This window comes from Siniperca chuatsi, linkage group LG4 (assembly GCF_020085105.1).
Source record: "Siniperca chuatsi isolate FFG_IHB_CAS linkage group LG4, ASM2008510v1, whole genome shotgun sequence".
Classification (NCBI taxonomy): Eukaryota; Metazoa; Chordata; class Actinopteri; order Centrarchiformes; family Sinipercidae; genus Siniperca; species Siniperca chuatsi.
This window is the reverse complement of record NC_058045.1, coordinates 11059685-11082769: the sequence shown is the minus strand read 5'-3', so window position 1 is coordinate 11082769 and position 23085 is coordinate 11059685. Positions and strand designations below refer to the sequence as shown.

Genomic DNA, 23085 nt, shown 5'->3' with positions numbered 1-23085 from the left:
TCCATGACATAGACAGAGAGGAGAGGAGAGAGACAGCGATGTAACCTCGTCGCTACGTTTTTATAGAGTCCCGACCTCACAGCCTGCGCGCTGTTATTGGCTGAAGGCTACACACCACTGCCCAAGGTTGACGCCCAGAAAAACGTCCCAAACACAGCAAACTAATAAGAAAGAAGAAAGAAAATACTGGCAGAGGGCAGCGTCTCTGCAGATACAGACACCACCACACACTTCTAGTGGGTCATAAGTCATGATTGAGAGGGATTATTTTTGTCTTTTTAGTCTTTTTAGGAAAATCTTACTTATTCTGCCTTTAATAAGATGTGTGGCCATGATTTTCCTCACTCATAGACTCTGTACAACATTTTGACACTTCGTTATGCCAGCAGAAGTCAGTCAGAAATTGTAAGTACCCAGTAACAGACTGGAATAACATTTCTTATTTGTTAGAGTGGAATCCTTCATTCATCAGTATCAAACAGTCTTGTCAACATTCTTTGTCATTTCAATATTCAGAGCTACAGATGAAGAGAGATGTGTCCTGTCCTAACACTTGACATGAGAAGTAAATTCATCATCTATCTAATCAGGCTATTAACCTGACTGAAACAGGTTTCTGGTGGCAGAATAGGCTTTTAATTTGAAACTTATGTACCAAAACAACAAGCAGCATTGATATAACAGCAACTGGAAAAACCTTCCTCACAGGAAAAACAGTCACATAAAATATTATCCACTGTCACTACACTGGTCAAAGATGGCATAATGTCCAGCACTAATGAAACGCTGTCTGGGCATCGATTGTCAACATGTTATTGCTTCCACAGAGGGTGAAATGGAATTCACATAGTGAATGAATAAATTCAGTTCAATAAATAAATAAGTTAATTAGCCTGGTACAAACATAAAAATATTTTCAAATTGGACTTTTTACATATGGTTCCCTTTGTGAATACTGCACAGGGTATTTGTGGGTCTTGAGTTGGTCTGATGAAACCTTATTTTCAATTAACAATCTGACAGAGAGAGAAAGAACATTTTAAATAACTTCAAAAACAGTTCACAAAATGACACTCGTCATCTCACAAGAAGATAAATTTTGTGTTATCTACATCAGTGGGTGTCCGTTATCTGATCATGCTCATCTTTTTTATTCTAGTGTCACATTGAAAAAATTCACCATCACTAATATAAATTAATAGGTAAAGCAATTAGCTTTATAAATACAAAACATAAAAGGTCAAAGCAATCTCTTCTAAACACCCAATATTTCAAAAATGTAAACTAAGACACTTGCAAGAAAAATGGTTTCACATAGAAAACAACACAAGATCTGGTCACTTCATCAGTGTGGGAAGAAATCCAAACTTGAGACTTACTCTATGTGTGTATCTCTTCGTAATGCAATAATGCCTGAACATGGTGACCTGAATGCATCTCCAGAAACACCGAGCCTCTTTTACACTGCAACTTAAAAGAAGCTCTTGAGTCACAGACAGCGATCACCTTAGTATTAACTGTGTGATCATTACTGGATAACAGTGAATAAAGGACCATTACAATATTTTACTATTTATCCATGCGTTATCAGACTTGGATCACTCTCATTCGCGTTTCCATGTTTAACATTTAGAACAGAAAATTATCTATTTGACTGAACTTTTCTTCACTTCAGAGTAGATGATCATATTCACCTCATGTCAGCTGTACTGTGATCTGCAGCTGCTGCACACAGTGACAAGACATAAACTCTGATGTCTGTATGTAGTAAATCTTCACCTGCTTTGAAATGGTCAAAGTTGCTATACGTTCCTTCCTGTAGAGAAAATCACTTCTGTTTACGGGACATTATAAACACTTGGGTGCCCCTTGAATAAACCTATATCATGGGCTAAAAATGAGCGTGCGGAGAGCTCTCTCCCTGTAAATAATCTGTCCATCCAATCCATGTATGCTGCCCTTAGCGCTGTTTGGAACCATTATGTTCCACTTCAGGAGGTCCATAAAGAGGCTGGGCAGCAGTTTGAGTGATCAGTTCTATAAGAAAATAAAATGGGTGAATGGTCGCTGGTGTGTGGGACACTCTTTTCCTCCCCTCCCTCCTTCAGGGACACGGAAAGAGTGTGAGTGAGGGAGCAGAGTCCAGAGGAGCTGTGGCTGTCCCTCCATCTCAACATCTCAGTATCTAATTGAACACACACGGAGACAGAGGGAGGGCCGTTGGTTGAAAGTTGGCTGAACGTCGCCTGGATGCCGGCACGCTGTCAGAGCCCGGCAGAGGGTGTGCTCTCTAGAGCAGGGAGCTGGGGCTTTCTGGGGGTGGCGGGGTTGTGTGCGTGGGGCTGTGACGCATGGGCAGTATGTCGTAGTGGCTGGGGATGTGGCTGCTGCAGGGAAGGTCATAGGGGCTCTGGGAGAAGCCGGTGGCCATTCCATTGGGGCCCTGCAGGACACTCACAGTTGGCTCTGTGATAGTTTGGGAGAGAAGGAAGGAAAAAAGTAGGAGTTATGTGAGAAACTCTGACGCTGGAGAGGAAAAAGGAGAAAGGAGATGTGCATGCAACACAAACATTTCCTCTCATCAAGACAAAGTCTATACAGACTCACAGCAGGGGACATGAGCAGAGAGGCCATAAGCTGCAGGACCCTGCTGAGCTCCACACACCAGAGCAACAACGCACTCACCAACATCATAGACATTCCTGCTCGCACTGCCCAGGAGGGTGGCAGTGCCTCCAAAGGGCACTTCACGGTGGGAGGGGGACTTCATCTCCACATAGCTGCTCTCTGTGTGCTTGCAAGCCAGCCCTGGTGGGTCTCTAATGGTGGCGTATGGATTCTCACTATTCAGGGAGCAGGAGCTGTTGCTGCACATGGAGCCCTTGATGTAATCTGCAGTGACCGTGAGACAAGGACATATTCAGCATCAACAAAGATGATAAGACTGTCTCTGACTTATAGCAGTGGTATTAATGCTAGACTCTGATATTACTACTAAAATTTAAATAGACATCAGAGTGTGGCCAGGAGAATGGCAATGAAAATTGTTGCCATTCTGAAGAAGTTGTACTTCTTTTGTCTCAGACAGGTGGCTAATGGTGGTATATAGTAATCAGAGTACAAAGGGGAGAGAGTGGAAGGCTCATCTCATCCATAACAGTCTCATCAGTCTGATAAGAAGCCTCATTAGAGACCGCAGCAAAGCTCCTTCAGACCACTCTTCACACCCCTGGGTCCCTCACATTCACCACTGACTACACAGTGTGGGAGACAAAATGACGTATCGGGCACTGAGCCACAGAGAGCAATTACCGTTGGAACAAAACCTCAGCCCACCATGATCTTGTCCAAAGTGCAGAGAGTTTTAAGATAAATCATGGAGAATATAAGGATATGGGATTTTGGGTCAGAGAAATAGCAGTCCAAGGGGGGAATAGAACCAAATGGGGAAATTGATACATAAAATGGTTTTGTAATATTGGTGCTGGTGAAGCTGAACAGGATTCCACATGCAGTATGTCTGCATACACACACGTAGCACACGCAACACACACACACACACACACACTGTTACTACAATTAAATTATTTACCTTTTCGGGAGCCTCTTTGTGTCGGCGTCTCCCCCTGTCGAATATCTGCAACAAATATCAAATCATAAAAGTCAAACATCAAATATGAATTCCCCCAATGTGTGAAGGTTGACAGGAAATATCTCATTAAAATACTATGTAGTATGTCTTTTTTAGAAGAATATGAGGAATGTGAACGCGAGGACTTACTGAATGTTTCACCCGCATGCTATCACATTCCCTCAAGGTTTACAAGCTTACATAATCAACTGTGGTCATAATTGGATATTTGCCAAACAACAACACATCATGGGGAGAAGACAAGCCTGTGTAAGGCTACACCAGTGAAAAATGAAAATGTGCAGACCGAGATTTTTAAGTCAACCATGACAAAGAATGAATCATAGCTATTTAGATTCTTGCATGTCGCTTAGCAATAATGAGCCTGTAATCCATACACAAGCACAGTTTTCAGTACTTACAATCTCTTTCAGTTTGTATCACCACCAACCATTTAATATATAACCATATTTAATATTTAATCTCAGTAACACTTTACTGTAACCAAATAAACACTATATAAATATTTAATAAGTGGTTTATTTTCCTATATTGCCATTCATTATCTGTTTATACACCAGCCCTAACTTATGGGTGCCCACATGAGGAGTTATAGTTATTGACAAATACATTAATAAACACTGCTCAAAACTTCATTATAGTGTTTTATAAACCATTTATTAAATGTTTCGGTACTGCTTATAAAAGCTAATAGGGAGCTATTTGAACCAGAGATTTACAGTAAGTTATCGAGTAATTTTTCTGTCACGCGTAATTTTCTATAATTCAGAGCCCAAGAGTGCAGTATCTGACCGAGTGTAAGCCATCATAGAGAAATGTGCCACTGGGGGGAAGTGAAAGTGGACTAATGAGCTCACAGTGACCCCTATTGAACTCCACACCACTGCTTTCTTTGTGCCACCCGCATATCTTATCAAAATCAGAGCAAAGGTTATGTCTAACAAGAAACCCCTGGTTCATCTTCATTCACAGCAGGTTAGCTGTGTCCAGGGTGGTGCCTATATGAGGTCTGTACTAACGACACATGTGTCTTTACCCTTGAAGCAACAACTCTACAAAGTCCAAAAATTCAGGATGTATGTGGTGTGTCATGGTAAGAAAGAGGAAAACCGACCTAGGTCATTGAGGTTGCAGTAGGCTCTCCATTCTGAGCCAGTCCTGCTTTTCAGGGTGCTTGACTGTGGAAGGAAAACCACAGTTTGGTGTTGCTTTTATACTATAGTATGTTACTGGGAAATTAAATTGTATGTGAATACACATGGAGAATGGCCATACTTTGAGGGTCAGAGTGCCATCCAGGTTGCTGGAGATGGTTGAGACAACATTACACTGTGCCACAGTGTGGTAACTGGGGTTGGAGAAGCACTGGCCACCGCTGCTGCTGCTCTGGCTCTGATTGACCTCAGCAGCGCTGGTCCTCATTGCTACAGTGCTTCCACACTCTGAGGGTTTAAACAACAGGTTGAGGGGTTTAAAAACTAAATAAGTACATGAGTGTTAGTATTTTTGTCTATGTTCAAAGTAATAATATGCATGAAGATTTTAACATTATGCCTGTTTTTGCCCAAGTCAAGTTTAATCAGAATATGTCTAATTGATGGACAAATGCACAATATGTAGCATCAGGGCTGTAACTAACTAACTAATTAATCTGCTGATTATTCTCTCGATTAATTGATTAATTGTTTAGTCTAAAAAATGTCAAAAAATAGTGAAAAAAGACCCTATCAATTCCCCAGACCATCAAAATGCTTGTTTTGACCAGCCAACAGTCCAAAACCCAAAGATATTCAGTTTACTATCGTATAAAGAAAAGCAGAAAGCTTTGAGAAGCTGGAAACAGGAAATTGTTTTTGCTTGAGAAATGACTGAAATGATTAATTGATTATCAAAATTGTTTCCAATTATTTTTTTTTCTTTGACCGACTAATTGATTAATTGACTGATCATTACAGCTCTACATTTGTCCATCGTAGTAGTCTACGGAACATTTGTCCATAGTAAGCAAATATTTTGAGTGGTCTCCAAAATATCTTACCAGACAGAGAATAGTCAGTGTTGGTGATATGCATTGCCTGTGTATAGGACACACTGGGCTGGATCTCATGGCCTTTGTCCCTCTGCCTCTGTCTGTACCACACAAACAGACTGAGCATGGCCATGATGATGAGTAGGAGAAATATGACGCCCATGACAGCCCCTGCAGACTGACGCTCCGAGCCTCGTGCTGGGCTAATCTTGGTATATGGATTCAGCTCCTCCATCATCAGAGCTGCTACAGAGAAAACACAGAAAGTGAGTTGTTCAAACAGTGTGTACACATCTGTGTTTGAGTGATAATATAGTGGAGAGCCTCGATCATCTTGATGGCCTCTCACCTTGATCACAGCGGATGCCTTTATATCCAGGGCTGCAGTAGCATGTTCCAGTCACATAGTCACAGGTAGCATTGTTCAGGCACTCACACAGCTGCTGGCAACCATATCCAAATGTACCAGCAAGACACTCTGCATGGGAGAGAGGTGCATTACTACATCCATCAAAATTAAAGCACTTAGAGAGTGGGAGCCAAAGTGTTTATAGAACACACACAACCACACTCATCCACAGGGTAATTTTGCTCAGAGCTAAAATGTGCTGGGCCTACTCAACTCTGCTCACAGCTCATCCCAATGAAGCCTGTTCTGCAAGCACACTGGCCAGTGATGTGGTCACAGTCTGCGCCATTTTGGCAGCGACAGACTTCAGAGCAGTCCCTGCCATAGAACCCTGAAGGACAGCCTGGGACAGAGATGTATAAAATGTTGGGGTGGAGAAAACAAAGAGAAGGGAAGATAACATAAAGAGTCAAGGTCAAATTGCAGGGGAACAGGGAAATCAATACCATTCAATGTCTCTGCAGCATACTCAATAAGGGACAATGTCAATGAATGGAAATGAAACATTTCATGCTTCAGCAGAAAATCTGGTTATGCTGTTAACATAAGGTGATAACATGAGGTGGACAACTGGCAATAGTAAGAATGTATGTGAGAAAAAAGGAAAATAAAACAGTTAAATCAAATCCCATTTCCATGCAAAAGAGCAGGAGCATCACACCACAAAGACTGAATAAAACCCTGGCAGTAATAGATAATGGAATACAAATTAGTGGACTGATGTTGCTGATCTGCACTATACCTGGGTGAATGACTGGAATGTATAAATAGCAAATTAATGAAGTGGCCATTAGTGTTATTTTGATGTTGCTCTCTCTAAAAACCTGAAAACCTAATATCATCCAGTTGCTCAGTTGTCTCTAAAAATATGCGTTTCTCACTTGTCATCTGCTGCAGTTCTGCTGGACTACCAGTAGATGACACTGTGTGTCTACTAACTGGAAGGGAGAGACTCACGCTGTGTGCAGTAGAGTCCGGTCCAGCCGGGGCTGCACCTGCACTCCCCATCATAGGCACTGCACTGGGCTCCGTTGTGACAGTTACACGAGTTGAGACAATCAGGGCCCCAGTGCCCAGAGGGACAGGCTGCAGACGCCAGAGACACAGTCAAGCTCATGGTCACACACCCTCTCACACACACTGTATGTCCTATGCATGCATATATGAAGCACATAACACATATGTTTGAGGAAATGCCTAAATATTCTCCACATATAGAAATATTCCACAGTATTTTAACACAGATCCTTGCAGAAAACCCAATGTGATCTTTACCCTCCACAAGCCCATCATTTGTAGTTTATGAGCAGACATATGCATCAGGTTGAATAACCCAAAGTAAAGCACTGCTAATATAACATCTATCTGATCATAAGTTATTTGTACTTATATCAATTTCCCATGGCATGGCGGCTCAAATCTCTGCTAGTGATCTTTGGCCTGCAGTGCTGTAAATCAAAGAGCATAATGTATTACAACAATCATTTAAGCAAGCTATCTGTTTTACATCAGCTGGGGCCGAGGGTAATTTTTGGAATGTGTAGGGTCATGAAAATGATTAATGTGTATGAAGGTAAATGTGAGGGGGAAATTAAGAGTGGAGACAGACAATGAGAGGGGACAATCAGAGAAAATAAGCAAATGAAACACAAGGATGAAGGAGAGAAGTCATACCCTGAGAGCAATCCTCTCCTATCCAACCAGGGAAGCATTGGCAGGAACCATCGATTGGGTTGCAGGTGCCATTGTTGGTACAGAGGCAGATCTCAGCGCAGGCCCTTCCATACCTGCCGCTCGGACAGACTGCAAAACACAAAAAACATGATTTTACAAAACACCCCTGATCTGCATATTATCGCTTACATGCAAAGACTAGTAAAATCCATTAACATTATGACATTAAACTTGGACACATTATTGTGAGCACATTTATACAAACAAACTCATTCTGTGAAAGGTTGTGTAAACATATCCCTCTAATGGATGATATTGTTCTATTTGAGTGGACATGAAGTAAAGTGATCTGTTTAAACAAAAGGAGGAGTTAGTCACTGCCCCCAGTGGCACAACTGCCCCATTTCCACTCACAAGAGTGGAATGAGTGATGTGCCACAGAATTAAAATAGACCTTGTACACAGACCACTGTATACATTTTTTATGAAATTAATATTTCAATGCTCTCCGGCACTCTTCAATAAAATATGTCATTTCCAATGAAACCTCCATTGTGTTTTCTTGTTAGACCGTGAGACAAATTGAACCAAGGTGTATCTAACCATCAGGATCAGGGCACAGCTGCGGCATCAGCAGATACATCAAAGTCCTCATATAAAGAGAATAGCCCAATGTTAGATATATCAGATAAGGTGGCTGGCTGTGAAAGAGATGGGTCTGACTCATTTTCATGTGGGGTAATTTTAATGATTACATTTCAACTGGCTTTCCCATCTTCTTGAGAGCTCTTTTCAAGCAGGATGTCATTAGGCCATGAGGTTGGCTCCCCCATACTGCCGCTTTTGGGATTCAACCCTCAACACACCGGGAGAGCTTCATTAGGCTGGGACTTTATGTGCTGGACAGGGGACAAGTGAGGACGCCAACGGGGCTCAATAAGAGGAGAATGTGCATGTTGTTGGCCACCTTCGTCCCTCGCGGCCTAAAGCCTGCTCACCAGTAATTACAGTCTGACAAATTAGGACCGTCTCTCGTTTTTTCTTTTTCCTCTTCCTTTAAGCTAACCTATTAAACTTTTATTTGTAAGACATTGCTCAAAGCCATGAAAGAGAATTCAAAAATTCCCCACTGCCTTTCTGTAATTTATTAAAAGATGGTAAATTATTAGAAGTAAAATCTACAGTACATTTGTATGTAGGTGTCTTTTCTCAACACAGTGATGGAGAGCAGATTTCTACTGCACTTTATAGCAACTGACAAATACCTTTGGTCACATAAACTGTTTGTCACACACAAGTCGATATTGGACAAACCGTTAACATTTAGCTATTGAATAGAAGGAGAGTGAGGGGACAAAAAACTACAACAGAGTTTTAACTTAAATAAAATAAAGAATATTTGACATGTAGCTGCCATTTTACATGCAATTGCTTTACAAGTTTCCTTTTAAATGTTTGTGGCTTTAATTCACCTGACATACATAAGACAGTCATATTTATTTTATAAGTAATACATACATATTGTCAACACATTATATGGTAATTATAAATATTCTAACACTTAAAACAAAATTTAAAATGTACATTGGCTCAGAAAGACATAGATGTGCTAAAATTACTTATGATTTCTACAAGTGCAAAATCCTACTCAAACACATCTAACATATCACATATAAATAACTGTATGGAAGTAAGACACAGGCTGCAAACTTTTGTCTGATGTTTTCTGTCAACAAGATCTTCCTGTGTGATTCACAAAACATCTTTGAAGCAATACACAAAGAAAAAGTTTGCTTGGTTTCCTTCAAGTTAAATTTAACAAGAAGAAGAGACCTGCACGTGTTGCTTCTTTGTCCATTTGTGAAAAACAATTTACATGCTGCTCTCTTTGCAGAATTAGGCAGAGGGACAGCAACATTTACTTGACGTATTCTTTGTCTAAAAAAGTGGGTCTCAGCAATATTCAGGATCCTGTTCAAGGTTGATTCTTTTTTTCTTTTTGGTCTGGGGTGCACTGATAATAGCCATTATTCAAAGTTTCAGCCAGTGATGCCAGTGGGAGAGGCAGCAGGTCATTCGTTGATTTTATTAGAGCCACTGAGCACAGCAAGGACTGTAGGAAACGTACAGGTGTACTCACAAAATGCAGCGACAGAAGGAGTTTATTTGTCATAAAAATGAACCCTAAAATATTATGAGATATCGTAGGTATGAGTACATAATAACTTTTAATACTGTACTCTAATGTATTATACACTATTGTCTTACTTTTTTTTATAATCAATCTTATTTCCTAACCATCTAAATACAGATTTTTGTATTTCCTGTCAAGACAAAAGGCCAGGGCATTTTCAGATATAAACTGTACTTACCATTTTCTAAAAGCAATGACTAAAACTTCACAGTGAATGAATCTGACAGTAAGTGAAACAGCGGGAAAAGGTCAAAGGGACACAGAAGGCTACTTGCCTTGGTTGCACAGAGAGCCAGAGAAGCCAGACAGGCACTCACAGTGCCCCGTGACATGATGGCACGGCCCAGTGCTGTGCACACACTGCGGACATGACTGGCTGCAACGGTGTCCGTAGAACCCCGGAGAGCAGACTGCAGTTGGCAGAGCGTGGCAGGAGAGGAGAGAGAATCAGTCGACAATGTTGGATGGAACAAGATGTATATATAATAATGAAACAGGGAATGACAAGACTGATCAAGGCAGTACAGAAAAATCTGGAAGAATTAAAACAGAAAAGATGGGGAGAGACAGCAAAGGCAAGGGGAAAGCAGAAAAGTCTGTCTTTATTGTAATCACTCCCATTTCATCTGCTGCCAGAGATGGAATAGTAAAAGAGTTAAGAGAATCGTGAAAGTCTGTTTTATGTAAAGTCTTGAGAGCAGCTTGATGATCTATAAATGTCAGGAAACACACAAACGTGCGTTGATAATGCAGATTTTATTGATAGAATGTGGACCATTAGGAGATATTCAAGGTAGTATTAAGGTAATTATGCTAACATTTTATACAAAGAGCATTAACAGTGCAACCATCATAGCCGGTGGTTTGCGAAGATTCCTACTCCAATATCACTATTCTCAGGAGACAATCAGGTATTACCAAAATAAGAAACCGTTTAGGAACTGACAAAAACAGCCTTGGTTGTTGTTTGACAACCATGCAATGTTAAGTTTACCCCAGGGTTTTGATTTGGTTTTGACCTGATTTCACCAGATGTGATACACCTTTATCAGCCTCTGGAGAAGCATGTAATCCTCCAATTAAAGTTTCAACAGGAAAAATAGCAAAACTGCAGTTATGAGGTTTTCACCTGACGAAAACATTATCTGTGTAAACATTGAATTTGGAGGAGTAATCATTTCCTCTCTCATACACTGACTCACACACACACACACACACACACACACACACACACACACACACACACACACACACACACACACACACAGAGAGCTTGTTTAAGTCTCTCTCTTACATTCCACTCAAATTGATGTTTACAGGTTTGTGACTGTGAATTTCATTCCCAATCAGTAAGCTCATCACTTGATAGCGGCCTCAGACAGACCCTGTTCAGAAACCAGAGCTAGCACTCCCAGTGAGCACGCCCTCTGATGAGCCTTGGGCGAGGACTGTGAGTCTCCCACTGTGAGTTGGTTGTTGAGGACAGGGTAGGGGGGTGAGGAGTGTGTGTGTTTATGTGTGTGTGTGTTTGTGCTGTAGGGGTAAAGACACTGTGATTAAGTGATAGCAGTGATGAAGGGTTTACACTCAAGCAGTTATGACCGACAACTAAGTGCTTCTCCTCAGATGGCTCACCCTTCAACAATTTTTCAAAGATCAAAGCAAGGTCAACACTGTGATGGAGTTTATTACTGTGCCGCTCTCAGTCTCGTGCTGTTATTTCTTAAAGGTTTGGATAAAGAGAGGTTGCTTGGAGAAAGAGATGGAAGCTCACTTCTTTTGCAGGAAGTCCCTCTGTATCCAGGTGCACACACACATGTGCCGTCCTCTGGAGAGCAAGATCCTCCGTTCTGACAGGAGCAGCTGACTGAACAGTTGGGTCCCCAGAAGCCTTGTGGGCACACATTATCGCAGTGGATTCCTGCAGGCACATTACAATGACAAATATTCAACGAATGCACACTAAGAAGGCAAAGACTGGTATGCTGAAATATTCTAAATAGCCTGCCATCTGTAAAAACACATTATCAATGGACAGAATTCACAATGCCTGATCACAGTGGATCTGTGGAGGGTTATTCATCCAGCTGTATCCTTGATTGATTTTAGTCCTAAATGAAGAAGCTGCAGTTTGGATAGTGTTTTTTTTTTAGTTCAGCTCATCCCTTCAGACTCTGTTTCTCCTTTCCAAATGTATTTTATTTTTGATCTGACTGGGGCTCCCTGCCAGTGCACTGTGTTGATTAACAGGGTTTGGTCTCCAGAGAGGCCAAGCTTGTCTCCCATTCTCTTTCAGCAGAGCCGGGGTAGTGTACAGAGCCAAAAGGAAGAACTCAGGCTACAAGAGTACAGTCTGGAAGTGTCACTGTGTGTTTGGTGCAGCTCCAACCAACAAACGCAAAACATTACATCCATATAGGGCTCTCGTTGTGCACATGAATGCATTAGCATATCCGTCGAAGCAGGACGTTATAGCTCAGCCATATCCATGCCTTCAAAAAAGGGTCAAAATCACATGTACTGTATGTACATGCATGTTCATAAAATTAAAGATATTGCTGCAAACATGCAGGCACATACACACAGTTAGTCACATACTCAGACACACGCGTACAAACTCTGCAACCTTTCAAGCACCAACCCTTAGTTCGAAGTCTCATTTGAAATTTCCTTTGAGTGAGAATATCTGAGAATGGTGTGGCCATTAAAGCAGCATTAGTGCAGTACCTTTGAATTAAACCTGGACTAAACTCTGGGGACTAATGTAATACAGTATCCAGAGCCCCTTAGGGTTGGAATGGAGGAGACGAGCAAAGGAGAGGAAATGTTAGTGCTGATGAGGAAGGGGCATGGTAGCAGTGAGAGCAGTCAGAAGCCTAGCCATGGACATCAAAAGGAGGGCAAGGCATCTGCAAGTGTGTTTGAGGTTCTGCTAGGCCAGGCAGAAAAACACTGTGACTGCCTTTACTGTTAGAAAATGAATGCGGACAGAGAACCACACTTTTCAGTCTAATGGTGACAAACAGAGGGGCTTTGGATGCCTAGTGAGAGAGAAGAAGAAAGAGTGAGAGAAGCCAGAACTGAAGTATCTTCAAAAGGAGGCTTTTTGCTGAGAAGCGCCAGAGGTCCCACTATCCAATTTGTACAGAGTGAGCAGCGCAAAGCAAACCTCTCTCTCTCAGTGCATGTAAACACACACTCACATTACCTGCTCTATGACATGGAATCTCTTCAGCAATAAAAGGTCCTATTTAACATAGACTACGATGAAGCCCCTGCTTCAAGTGTCTAGTTACAGCTCTCTTTTAGATCTTTCTTGGCTGATGTCAGGCTTACGACAGTTCAGCAACAACTGTGTGGGTCAAAGACAACTTAGCCACTTACACGCACACACTCCTTGAGTCAAGCTTCTTGACAGTTTATGCAAAACCCACAATAAAACAAACAGCAAGTTGACAGCAAAGTAGGATCCCATACCAACTCTAGAGCAAGCATGCTCAGTGATATGACGGGGTTTACAGCAAAAAATAGCTCCAGTGTTATAAAAATAATGAAAATAGCCATTTTATTCCCCCCCGACTTAGTCCTATGACGAATCCCACATCTTCCTCTCCCTAGGTGCTCCTTCCTTCAGAGAGCCCATTGTCAAGCCTCTACAATTCAAGTATGTATGTGTGTGTGTTTGTCCGGCCCACTGGGCTGCACGCTGCCCCCAGCCCTGCACCCTGGTGACTCAATTAAGGCTGACAGATGGTCCCGACCTGTGCAGGATTCAGAGCATGAGACCCGTTTTGCCGCCTCCGTTCTTGCAGATAATAAAACCCACATTGCTTCCCAGAATAAATGCCCTAAGCTCAGGAGGCTGAATGCAGTGGGCTGCTGAGAGCTCACAGGCTTGACCTTTCCTGCTGAATCTATTCCCTCCCTGACTGCACCTCTCCACCCAGGCTCAGAGACCAGGTCCTCAGCTAGCCCCTGTATTTGACATTCACATGCGACGCTTCATTTTTGAGAATAATGATCCTCACCCTTACTGTGACATTCACACATTCCTACCTCCACCTCTTTCCGTGTAAGCAAATGTTTGAAATGACAAGAAACAAAAAGCAGACATATGTTCACGTAAACTTGTAAATAATTAACAAAGCCAAAAATGAAAATATCATAGCCTGTGTTCAAAACTCGTGAGAGCATTCTGGGCCAATGATTTGATTCCGTCTCCAAATATTTATCTGGTTAGTCACTTCAGATGTTGCGTATTACCAATAATGGATGCAATATAAGCACGATTGCATACTGGCATCCAGTATGTGAGCCAAGAGAATTCATTTACACACAACATTTCTCATTCGCATTCCCCGCTGGCCCAGCGGCAAAACAAATTGAACATTTAATTAACAAAACACTGCTTAGACATTCTGTAAACATACTGTAAAACACAAACCATGAATGCCCTAGCATATTTTCCTGTTTTGGTAAATAAGTATGTCTGACTAGCATCTGATGTCTTAAATAAATACAGTTTAGCTCTCAGAGGTTATTTCTGCCCCTAATGTCAGTCTGCTCGGAAAGCAATACTGACCTGTCCAGCCGGGGTAGCAGCGGCAGTAGCCACTCTCTGGATCACAGCCATCAGCATGGCTACAGTCACAGCGCTCACGACACTCCAACCCATAGGTGCCATCCTGACAACGATAAAAACTCACTGTTATACCTTTAGAACTCTACACAATGAGACACTACAAGTTGTATTGTTACTCCAAAAGGTTGAAGACCCACAAGATTCTTTGCAGCACCCTCTCAATTAAAAGACTTACAGGGCAGGACTCGTCGCAGTGCTCTCCCCTCCACCCAGGGGAACATGTACAGATGCCATCTATAGGGTCACATGCAGCTCCATTGGCACATAAACATGTTTGATTACAGCCCAGACCCCACGTACCACTGGAACAAAGGATGGAGCAGTCCACCCCCTGCCAGCCTGGAGTAAGAGAGACCAGAGACATATCGAACTGTTTTAACATTTATATTAGGTATTGTGAATACAGCTACAGTGTATTACAGTTATAATTCTACATAAATAAACAACCACAACAATTGTATAGCACAGTGGTTTCCAACCTGGGGTTGAACCTTCACGATAAATCTGAGGGATTGATTTAAGGGATATGATTGAAGGGATATGAAAGCAAAAAATAATTTCTGTTTAGCAAAAATCCTGTTTATTTGTAGTTGTGCATGGTTCTAGGGATGGCAATGTCGGGCTGTCAGTCAGTCGGTGAGTCCACACACCACTAGACTGAAATATCTCAAAACTACTGGATGGAATAAGATTACATTTATACAGACATTCATGTTCCCCAGAGGATGAATCCTACTGACTTTGGTGATCCCATGATTTATTTCTGTAGTGCCCCCAGCAGGTCAAAGTTTTCACTTATCCAATGAAATAGCTCAACATCTACTAGATGGATTGGCACAAAATTCTGCACAGAATTTGTTGTTCCCAGTGGATAAGTAAAAAGAATAGCTTATATGATGTATCATTCATTAAAAAGATAACTTAACATAGCAAGCAGAGAATAAATTAAGGGCAGGGGGACAGTTGTGTGTAATACAGTATGTATACAAAAAGAACCTACTTTATGTTTTTAGTCATACATTGTCAAGCACAGAATGCAAGAGAATTCAGACCATAATTGCAGTTTGTATGTGTGCAAGTGTTCATCCATGTAAGAACCTGACTTGTCAGATCATACAGTATACAATGCAGTCAGTGTAGTACATCTTATAAAGCTCAAGAGTTGCTCTGAACCTTTACCATGAGTCAATTATACTATACCTTCCCTGCAGATACAGGAGCCGTCGACCGGAGAGCAGGATGCGTGATTATGGCAAGAGCAGGTGGACATGCAGCTTGGTCCGTATAGACCAGGAAGACACACTGTAGCACAGTCCTCACCCTGAGGTAGAAATAATGCAAAGTCATGAGGCAAAGAATCAGCATGGCAATAAATGCTGACTCTGGCAGACCTAAAATAGGAATAATATAGTCTGAACAGATGCAGACAGAAAGACAAGGAAGGTTCACTGCATTTCTCCTTAACTTACTGAACTGTTTATTTAGACCAGTCATACTGTATCTGTATAATGAATGAGGAGCAAAGTAACTGTAAAATTTAATGATTTATGATAGTAATTGAAGTTCAAGAGGAAGGACCACACTTGATCCCCCCAAGCTATAGTCTCCCACCTTCCAATTATGCACACATTATACAGTATAGAGCACCTACTCCCAGCCACGCTTCGCTTTTGTAACCATCTCTCTCTCCCTTTAGGTTAGTCTCATGGGGGGTCTCCACTTTCATCAGTGGAGAGACTGGCAGAACTCCAAAGCCAGAGAATCCGGACTCTTCAACCATTCGTCTCCATCCAAGCTATTATGAAATCTGCCCTTCTGTTCAACTAGCTTTGGTTCATTAATACAACCATTTCTGTTCTTCATAAACTCAAGTTGTGGTTCTTGCTTGGTGAAATGCCTGTTGGAAAAAGCATCTATAAAACATACACTGCAAGGTGATACAGGGATTTTGTAGACACAAGTGAGTGAGATCAACAAGAGCGATTCAATTCCAGGGTGCAGTGTTGCAGTGCTCAAAAGTCTCACCCGCCACCTCAAAGGCCGGAGTTCAACCCTTAATTTTGTCCCTACATCCCAAAGGACACAACTGACAGTGTTTGAGGATCATGTCCTTGTCCCCTAATTAGCGAAGCCTACTGGCTGGTTCAGGTGCCTGCACAAAAGGGGTTAGCATCTGAGAAGAATATTTTAAACCTCCTGGTGAAGCTCTTTGCAGAAGCATCTGGCGACACCATGTGTATCAGAGGAAGCACATGGCTGTCCACACACTCCTCAGACCAACAGTGGGAATTAGCGGTAGTAAGAATGACAATACGTTGACAAAACCAAACTGGGGAGAAAAGGGGATTGATGCAAAAACCAAACAAATAACCTCCATGGTGAACTGGGTGGACAGGGTAACAGCAGGATCCCGGAGGCATCCTTGACAGACTGCAGCCGACTCTCAATCTACTATTAATGAGCACACCAATGGGAGACCAGCAGCCATGCTGGTGCAGCCTTTAACTCCTTCCATGTCCTCTGCAGCCTGCCGTCATTAGAATTTCTCTGCTTTAAAGGCTGAGCACGGCCCACCTCCACTTATCCCTCCCTAAGATGGAGATTACAACCAGTCTATGGATTCCCACACCCTCCCTTCAAAACCCTGCCTTGAGTGACAGGTGACACAATGATTTAGAGTTCCAATTAGTGGCCCAGAGGAGTCCTGAGTGGCTTTTGCTTCGCTCACCAGAGTACTGGGGGACTGCTGGCTGCTCACTGCTCTCATTATCATTTTGAACTCAGTTTAAACAGGAGGCAGGAGGAGATGTGCCAGTGGACGCCAGGGGCAGAACACACATCTTAAAACATCTCTCCTCCCCGTACATCAGATAAAAGCGCCTGTCTGTGAATGAAATTTTTATCAATCGGTTGCAATAACCTTTGTTCTACTGAAAATGACAGCTTCAAGACTGCTAACAATAGCAGTTCAGTTACAGTTGTTAAGTGTAGAGAGAAGTTCGACCAGCCAGGGGGGGCTGGAGGGGTGGGGGTGGGGGCGTTTAGTCTGTCTTCAGAGCACAGGCAATTTACTGGTGACTGGACTCATGGATAAAACGTCATGCAACCACAAATGACCACATGGATTTTGCTGCATCCACGGCTGTGTCAAATTCCACTTGGTTTCACCCTCATGGCGCAGAGACCAGTGGTTGGTCTGCTCTCAAGAGGGGAAAGGCAGCTCTCTCATTAGTCGCCTGATTCATATTCCTTCTGAGCTGCGAAGGATAGAAGTCTGTATGTGGAGAATCATTATTAATACATGGGCTGTCAGTCCATCGCACGAGAGCAGCAGGACCTTTCATAACTACACAGTCAACGGAGGCAGCAACCAGACCTGAGCCGCTGAGGCAGCCAGGTCGTCCTTGGCCAAGGCACTAAATTCATACTTATTAATATCTTAATGTAATTGGAGAGCATTTTTTCCAGAAAGTGTGTCGCTGACACAACATTGATCAGCCTGGTACCCATTGAGACTAGATGCAAATGGCACCACTAATTACCAATCAGTCTCACTCCTTAACAGTTCATCTAACTGCTGGATGAGTGACTGCAGTTTAAAATTCATGCAGCAAGACAGAAAATGAACCTCTGAACCTTTTGATGAGGCTAGAAAGCCCTGAGAGATAGGAAAATGATTTGTTTTCACCACCCACAAAGGCAGACTGGAATCCATTTCTAATGCATTCATATTTCAGATACAGCAGTATCAACATAATCTTTAGAAACTGTAGTCATAGGGTAGAAATGTTACTGTGAGTACATGCTGCAGATTGCAAGGGACATTGCTTGAATAGGTAACATGTAATCACTTTGTCCCAGTCAAAAAGAGCATGTCCAATTACTAGAGCTAAATCAAGCGTGCGGGATCTCAGTCTGCTCTAACACTTTGCTTGCTTTGCCTCCTGATGGGACTCCAGAACAAAGATTCAGCAGGGAGGCTTAGTCCTATCAGCTGTCCCCTGGGGAAGTGACTTCATCAGCAATCATAGCCTCAATGCCATCATCAACCACATTTTAAAAGCCCCACTGCATGATAATGATCATGTGCCATGCATGTGACAAAAAGTTAAACACTTACAGGTAAGAGCTGCGATCACTGCTCTACCTTTCTAACAAACTGTCTGTCTTGTTTGCACAGCAGCAGCTTTATTCACAGTTTCAAAAAATTACCACGAGTACCCCCCCAACACACACATAAACACACACACCAATCCTCCATATGAGGTGTGTCTGTTCCCATCTGACTGCCTCCTTTTCTATCCAGCTCCTGCCCTCTAGGTCTGTTTAATGGATCTGGCAGCCCTTCCCAGCAGCCGTCGAAGAGAACAGGTGGAGCAAATTAAGACACAGTCTGTGGCCCCGTTCGGTAGCTCAATTCACCACAGTGGCCCGCTGTAAGACACAGGCAATTTCCACTGAAATGTAATGTTGGCAGAAATGTACCCTCTCGGTCGCTGTTTCTCTGTAACTTCAGATTGCAAGACAAGAAATACAATCGGAAAACTTGATTGAAGTTACCCAACTAATTTGACAGTTGTAAAAGGGGACAATATGGCTGCACAAAAACAACTAAAACGGAAACATATATAGGTCAAAGATTCTATTTTCTCCCAGTTGGTCTAGGAATATAGACCTAAGGTTGCTCTCTACTTGTCTCTCTGATGCTACAGTAAAAGTTAAGGCATATCAACCGTATTTGTAAAATACACACGACTGATTATTCGTCTGCAACGGGCTGGACCAGACAATGAATCATTTAGCAAGGAATTTCTTGTGGTGCAATAGAGCACATCCATAATAAGGCAATAATAAAATGTCTCACCTTGCTTCTGCCTGCCTGTGTACAAAAAGCCTCTAAAGGAATATTGGGACCACTTCCAGAACATTACGACCACAATGACGCAAACATTTTACTACGGCCACAAATAACATGAAATATAAATCAAATCAACAACCTTCACAAGTAAAGCTCATACAGTAGAATGATGAATTATTTCACAGCATGTGGTGTGAGTTATAGACACAATACTGACCCTTACATGGAGCTCCTTTTATCATTTTTATTTAATGAAACTACAGATTTTCATAAGTATAACAACGATTACAAGGAGCAAGGTTACACGGAATTAATCTATTAATCTATGGCAGTTGTGAAAAATTAATGTAACCAATAGCGTCATTACCAGTTGACACTTTGTAATTACAGCAGTGATTAAATAAAAAATAGAGCAAAATGGCAACATGTTTAATGATTTTAAACACAAAGTCATGGACATTTTAAAGACTGATGTTGGAGGGTTTTAATGTGTTTTAAATGCGTTTTATGATTTTTCTTCCTTTTTTGTTTTCGATGTGTTTTCCTCTTTTTCTTTTCTTTCTCCTTTCCTTACTCTTCTTCCTTCGGTGAATTCTGGCTCTGTGTTGATTTGTGTAACATAATTGTGCTAGCATTTTGGCATGTTGGCTCTATCCAAAAGGAGATTTAGATCTCATGAGACCAAATAAAGGTCAAATAAAAATAAAATAAATAACAATAAAACATATAACATCTGAAATAACGATAAAACATTACCATGATGGCAGTCAATGACCTAAGTACAATATGATGTAATACTCACCATGAACCCAGGGGCACATACACAGGCACCTGTGACAGGATGGCAGTCAGCTCCGTTGGTGCAGCTGCAAGGCAGCATGCATCCCTCTCCATAGTATCCAGGAGGGCAGGTTTCATTACAGTAAAGCCCTGTCCATCCCGCAGAGCAGGTGCATTCACCAGAAAGCGGGTGGCAGCTACAACATAATGAGAAAGAAAGATGAGACAACAACAGGAAGAAAAAGAGTGAGGCAAAGTTTCACAGCTCTGAGAGTATCAACACTTCATTCGTGAGCAGGGTCAAAGTGTGAAGTCTGCGCCAACAGCAATTCATCCATCTATGTGTCTACGTGCTTGTTTCAGATAGATGAGGTGTCCCCTTTCTCCTTCGTTCTGTAATGACTTCTACGGTCGGTGCCCAACTCCATCCGGAATCAGAGCATTAACATTGCATTAACTATGAATGCTGCTGAGAAATTATGAATGAAGCAAAGGTCGCGATTAAAAGCTAACTGGATGACATGGCTAAGAGGTGTCCAGACTTCAGAATGAGTGCTGGCTTAGAGCTAAGATGAAGCAAAATTGGGTTGGAGAAGTCTTTATTCAGATGGAGCTACAAGGGGGCTTCACTTCAGGGCTTGGTCAGAGTGAAGCTGTGTGTGGCATTGCACTGGTGTCTCACTTACCTTACGGTGTTGGTGGTATTACAGGGGCAGTACTTGTCACAGATGAGGCCGTAGAGGCCTGGGGGACAGAATCTCTCTTGGCAATTAGGGCCTTTAAACCCTGTTTCACACAGACAGGCTCCATTGATATGATGACACTTGGCTCCATTCTGACACTCACACCTGTGGTTACACTGCGGACCAAAGGTGCCCACAGGACAGTCATCCTGACACCTGGAGGAAAATTACACTTTTAAATTGGTGCTCTAAAAATGTCAAGTACATTAAAAAAAGTCAAGAATGGTCACGTGAATTCAAATGTTAAAAACGTTAAAGCAGTTCTGTACATGTTATACATTGAAAACATTAGAGCCGAAAAAAACTGCCTTTTAGTCAAAAAATTAATCAACAGAAATCTTGATAACAGATGAATTGTTCATGTCATTATCAAGGAAAAAATCTCAAACTCTCTGAAATGTGATGATTTGCTAATTTTATTTGTTTTAAACTGTTGGTTGGACAAAACAAATTATTAAAACAAATTACAAATCACCTTGGCCTCTCTGAAACTGTGATGAGCATTTTTCACTATTTTTTTAATATTATATACACTTAACAATTAATCAATAAAATAACTGACAGATTATTCAACAATGAGAATAATCCCTGCCTTATAAAAAAGGTACACATTTTATATTATTCATGTACATGATGAAGGACTAATGATAATTACATTTGATATTAGTTATGGTTCTTCAGCTACTACTGTAATACAGTAAAACTCTTATATTATTAATAGTCTTTTTATATGTCATATTTTAAATAATGAATATTTAATTCGAATTTTAAATCCAAGGTTGACATGGCCAAATTTCAACGAGTACATGACAGGGAAGCCCTAAAAGCAGCCATCTGCTGTCAGCAGTCAGATGTCAGTATCTCTGCAGGGGTTGGACAAGACTTAGTAATCGTCATCAGCCACAGAAATTAGAATTGCTGAGGAGTTTCTCCACATGAAGCACTGAAGATCAAAAAAATTTTATTCACTTAAATATACTGACTTAACTATACAATCCTGGTGGAGTATCAATCTCAAGAGTCTAACAAAGCTATTACAAATAGCTCAATTACATTATAAAATGGGCAAGTTATGTTTCATGTTTAAATTACCCTGGCTTTAGTTTTATCAGGGGACAATGGTATTATTATACTAGACAGGAGAGGGTGGGGGCTAACACAATCTCAGATTATTCCTGGCAGGTTAATTCACCTGCCACTGAAAAAATGAATGAGGGCAATTTTGCAAAATAATAAAGGAAAGGAAAGGTCTTGTAGAGGAAGTGTTTCCATCCAAGAGACAATTGCTTTAGTTGAACTAATAAACCCAGGCTGCTCTGGGCTGCACTGGCAGGCATGGGGAACTAAAAAGATCTGTGGATTTCAATGAGATCTTAATATAAACCCATTACTTATAATTAATGAGCAGAATCCAAACAGCATGTAGCTCATGGTGAGATCAATGGACAGGCTGGAAGTGGAGGACGATGAAGGCTGAAGACATGAAACCTTGCTGGCCAGTATGAAGTACGAGATTAATTAAACATAAACACCCCTATTAAAAGCTTGCAATCCACCTTCAAATGGACTAATGGGCATTTATAAATGCGTATTTTTCTTGAGTGTGAAATTATTCTAACATTTCCTTTCCCTTTTAAAAGAACAGCCAGGTTTGTGCCTCATTTGGACGTCAACAAAGAGAATAGGTCAATGAGTGACTGTTTAATGTGTAACTGTCGGCATGAAACCATCCCTTTGCATTAAATACTAATATCAATAAATCATGCCATTGTCTGACCTATTTTCAAAGTAGGAGTACAAAAGTTTGCATAGAGAACTTCACAAAAGGTTTTGCATAATAATTGAGCAGACTGTCTGCCAGAGGTGTCTGCTGCGTACCTGCGTCCACTGAAGCCAGCTGCGCATTGGCACTGCCCCGTGATGTGGTCGCACAGTCCGCCATTACGACAGGAACAGTCCTTGCTGCAGTTTATGCCGTACTTGCCAAGAGGGCATGGCTGGGCACAAACTGAACCCTTTGAAAAGCAGCCAGCAAAGAAGCATATGAGATACATCACTCACGACTACGCCTACCCGGACTGAAATACCTTAAACTACACTTTTA

General features: G+C 41.7%; 1 protein-coding gene across 10 annotated transcripts in view; it reads right to left on the bottom strand.

Moving 5' to 3' along the window:
• Window positions 1-613: 613 nt before the first annotated feature.
• The window catches only part of megf11 (multiple EGF-like-domains 11), a 74266-nt gene continuing 51794 nt past the window's right edge, over window positions 614-23085 (bottom strand). For 3 of the 10 annotated variants that reach the window (XM_044193978.1, XM_044193980.1, XM_044193982.1), the window contains 18 exons: window positions 22860-22996; window positions 20925-21137; window positions 20261-20435; window positions 15801-15921; window positions 14776-14939; window positions 14541-14643; window positions 11733-11879; window positions 10234-10368; window positions 7765-7893; window positions 7048-7176; window positions 6305-6433; window positions 6031-6159; window positions 5691-5927; window positions 4928-5094; window positions 4767-4830; window positions 3593-3637; window positions 2686-2892; window positions 614-2466 (listed from right to left, as the gene is read on the bottom strand). In XM_044193978.1, the coding sequence (XP_044049913.1) occupies window positions 2291-2466; window positions 2686-2892; window positions 3593-3637; window positions 4767-4830; window positions 4928-5094; window positions 5691-5927; window positions 6031-6159; window positions 6305-6433; window positions 7048-7176; window positions 7765-7893; window positions 10234-10368; window positions 11733-11879; window positions 14541-14643; window positions 14776-14939; window positions 15801-15921; window positions 20261-20435; window positions 20925-21137; window positions 22860-22996 (2607 nt within the window). In that variant the 3' untranslated portion in view covers window positions 614-2290. The remainder of the gene's footprint in view (window positions 2467-2685; window positions 2893-3592; window positions 3638-4766; window positions 4831-4927; window positions 5095-5690; window positions 5928-6030; window positions 6160-6304; window positions 6434-7047; window positions 7177-7764; window positions 7894-10233; window positions 10369-11732; window positions 11880-14540; window positions 14644-14775; window positions 14940-15800; window positions 15922-20260; window positions 20436-20924; window positions 21138-22859; window positions 22997-23085) is intronic. The other 7 variants (XM_044193979.1, XM_044193981.1, XM_044193983.1 and 4 more) reach the window with 5 other exon arrangements.